Source organism: Octopus bimaculoides, chromosome 5 (assembly GCF_001194135.2).
Source record: "Octopus bimaculoides isolate UCB-OBI-ISO-001 chromosome 5, ASM119413v2, whole genome shotgun sequence".
Classification (NCBI taxonomy): domain Eukaryota; kingdom Metazoa; phylum Mollusca; class Cephalopoda; order Octopoda; family Octopodidae; genus Octopus; species Octopus bimaculoides.
The window spans coordinates 13,684,983-13,686,264 of record NC_068985.1 but is presented as its reverse complement, the minus strand read 5'-3'; the positions used below and the strand labels follow the sequence as shown (position 1 = coordinate 13,686,264).

The 1,282-nt window shown below is 32.9% G+C and overlaps 1 protein-coding gene across 1 annotated transcript in view; it reads left to right on the top strand.

Moving 5' to 3' along the window:
* Nucleotides 1-1,280, top strand: part of LOC106877219 (FAD synthase) — a gene marked incomplete at its 3' end in the record, with an annotated part of 59,647 nt that extends 58,367 nt beyond the window's left edge. The window contains exon 11 of the mRNA XM_052968011.1: nucleotides 1,220-1,280. Within this exon, the coding sequence (XP_052823971.1) occupies nucleotides 1,220-1,280 (61 nt within the window). The remainder of the gene's footprint in view (nucleotides 1-1,219) is intronic.
* Nucleotides 1,281-1,282: the final 2 nt, after the last annotated feature.

The following is a 1,282-nucleotide window of genomic DNA, read 5'->3' as shown; positions in this document are numbered from 1 at the left end:
ATGTATATATATATATATATATGTATGTATATATATATATATATATGTATGTATATATATATATATATAAGTATATATATGTATGGATATGTATGTATATATGTATGGATATGTATGTATATATATATGTATGTATGTATATATAGATGTATATATATGTATGTGTATGTGTATGTATATATGTATCCGTCTTCTTTTGTTTATATATATATTTCCTTTTTATGTTCAGCTATAATAAAAGGTATTTTACATGAATCAGGTTTATTCCTAAACAAGAATGTTGTTGGCAGTGACTTCGAAGTTTCGGCCAGCTAATCCATCCGATGATGGGTGGTTTCGATTCCCAAGACCGGCTGTGAGATGTGTTCTTGAGCAAAACACTTCATTTTTACGGTTGCTCCAGTCTACTCAGCTGTAAATGGGTTACGATGTGACGGACCAGCCATGTATAACATCCGATAGTTTGGTCGATCATGTGATTTATATATATATATATATGTGTGTGTGTGTGAATTTCTCATCGATGGAAAATGAACCGGTTTCTAGCTCAGAAACAAGGATCTCTCACATCAGTCGTGCAGTCATGTATGTATATACATATATATACATACATTCATATATCTATCTATCTATATATATATATATATATATATGCATGCATCTACGTATATGTTGGTATAGATGTCGTTGTATGTGTATATCTACCACCTAACCAACATCTGGCACCTTTCGGCGATGAACACTGGAGAATCGTTAAAAATGTAAAATTGTAGAAAGAACCTTCAAGAGCTGCATTCTTTGACTAAAGAACTTTTGAAAAAAGTTATAATTCTGGTTTGTGCTGATAAAACGGGAAACTTATACCATTTAAACTACTCAATGTATATATATTGGAGAATTCACTAAAAAAACAACAGACGAAGGCAGGTGGTGTAAACAACAAATGGATGTATTAGTATAACGCTCGGGAATATGGAAAGTCTTTAACGTTTAGAGCCTACGCTCTTCAACAGAAAGAAACAAGGAGAGAAGAAAAAAAAATATATGTGTAGTGGTCAGCGATCTATCATGGCGAATATATATATATGCTGACAGTTGTTATTACATCTTTAATCACTGACACACAAGTTGTACTAGTTCTCGCACGCACACACACACACACACAAAGAGACAATACACACCACAATTTTTAATAACCTTAATGTTTTACTTTCCGCAGGTACACTTCCCTCGGTTCGATGAACAACACACATCCAAATCCTGTCCTGCAGTACACAGATAA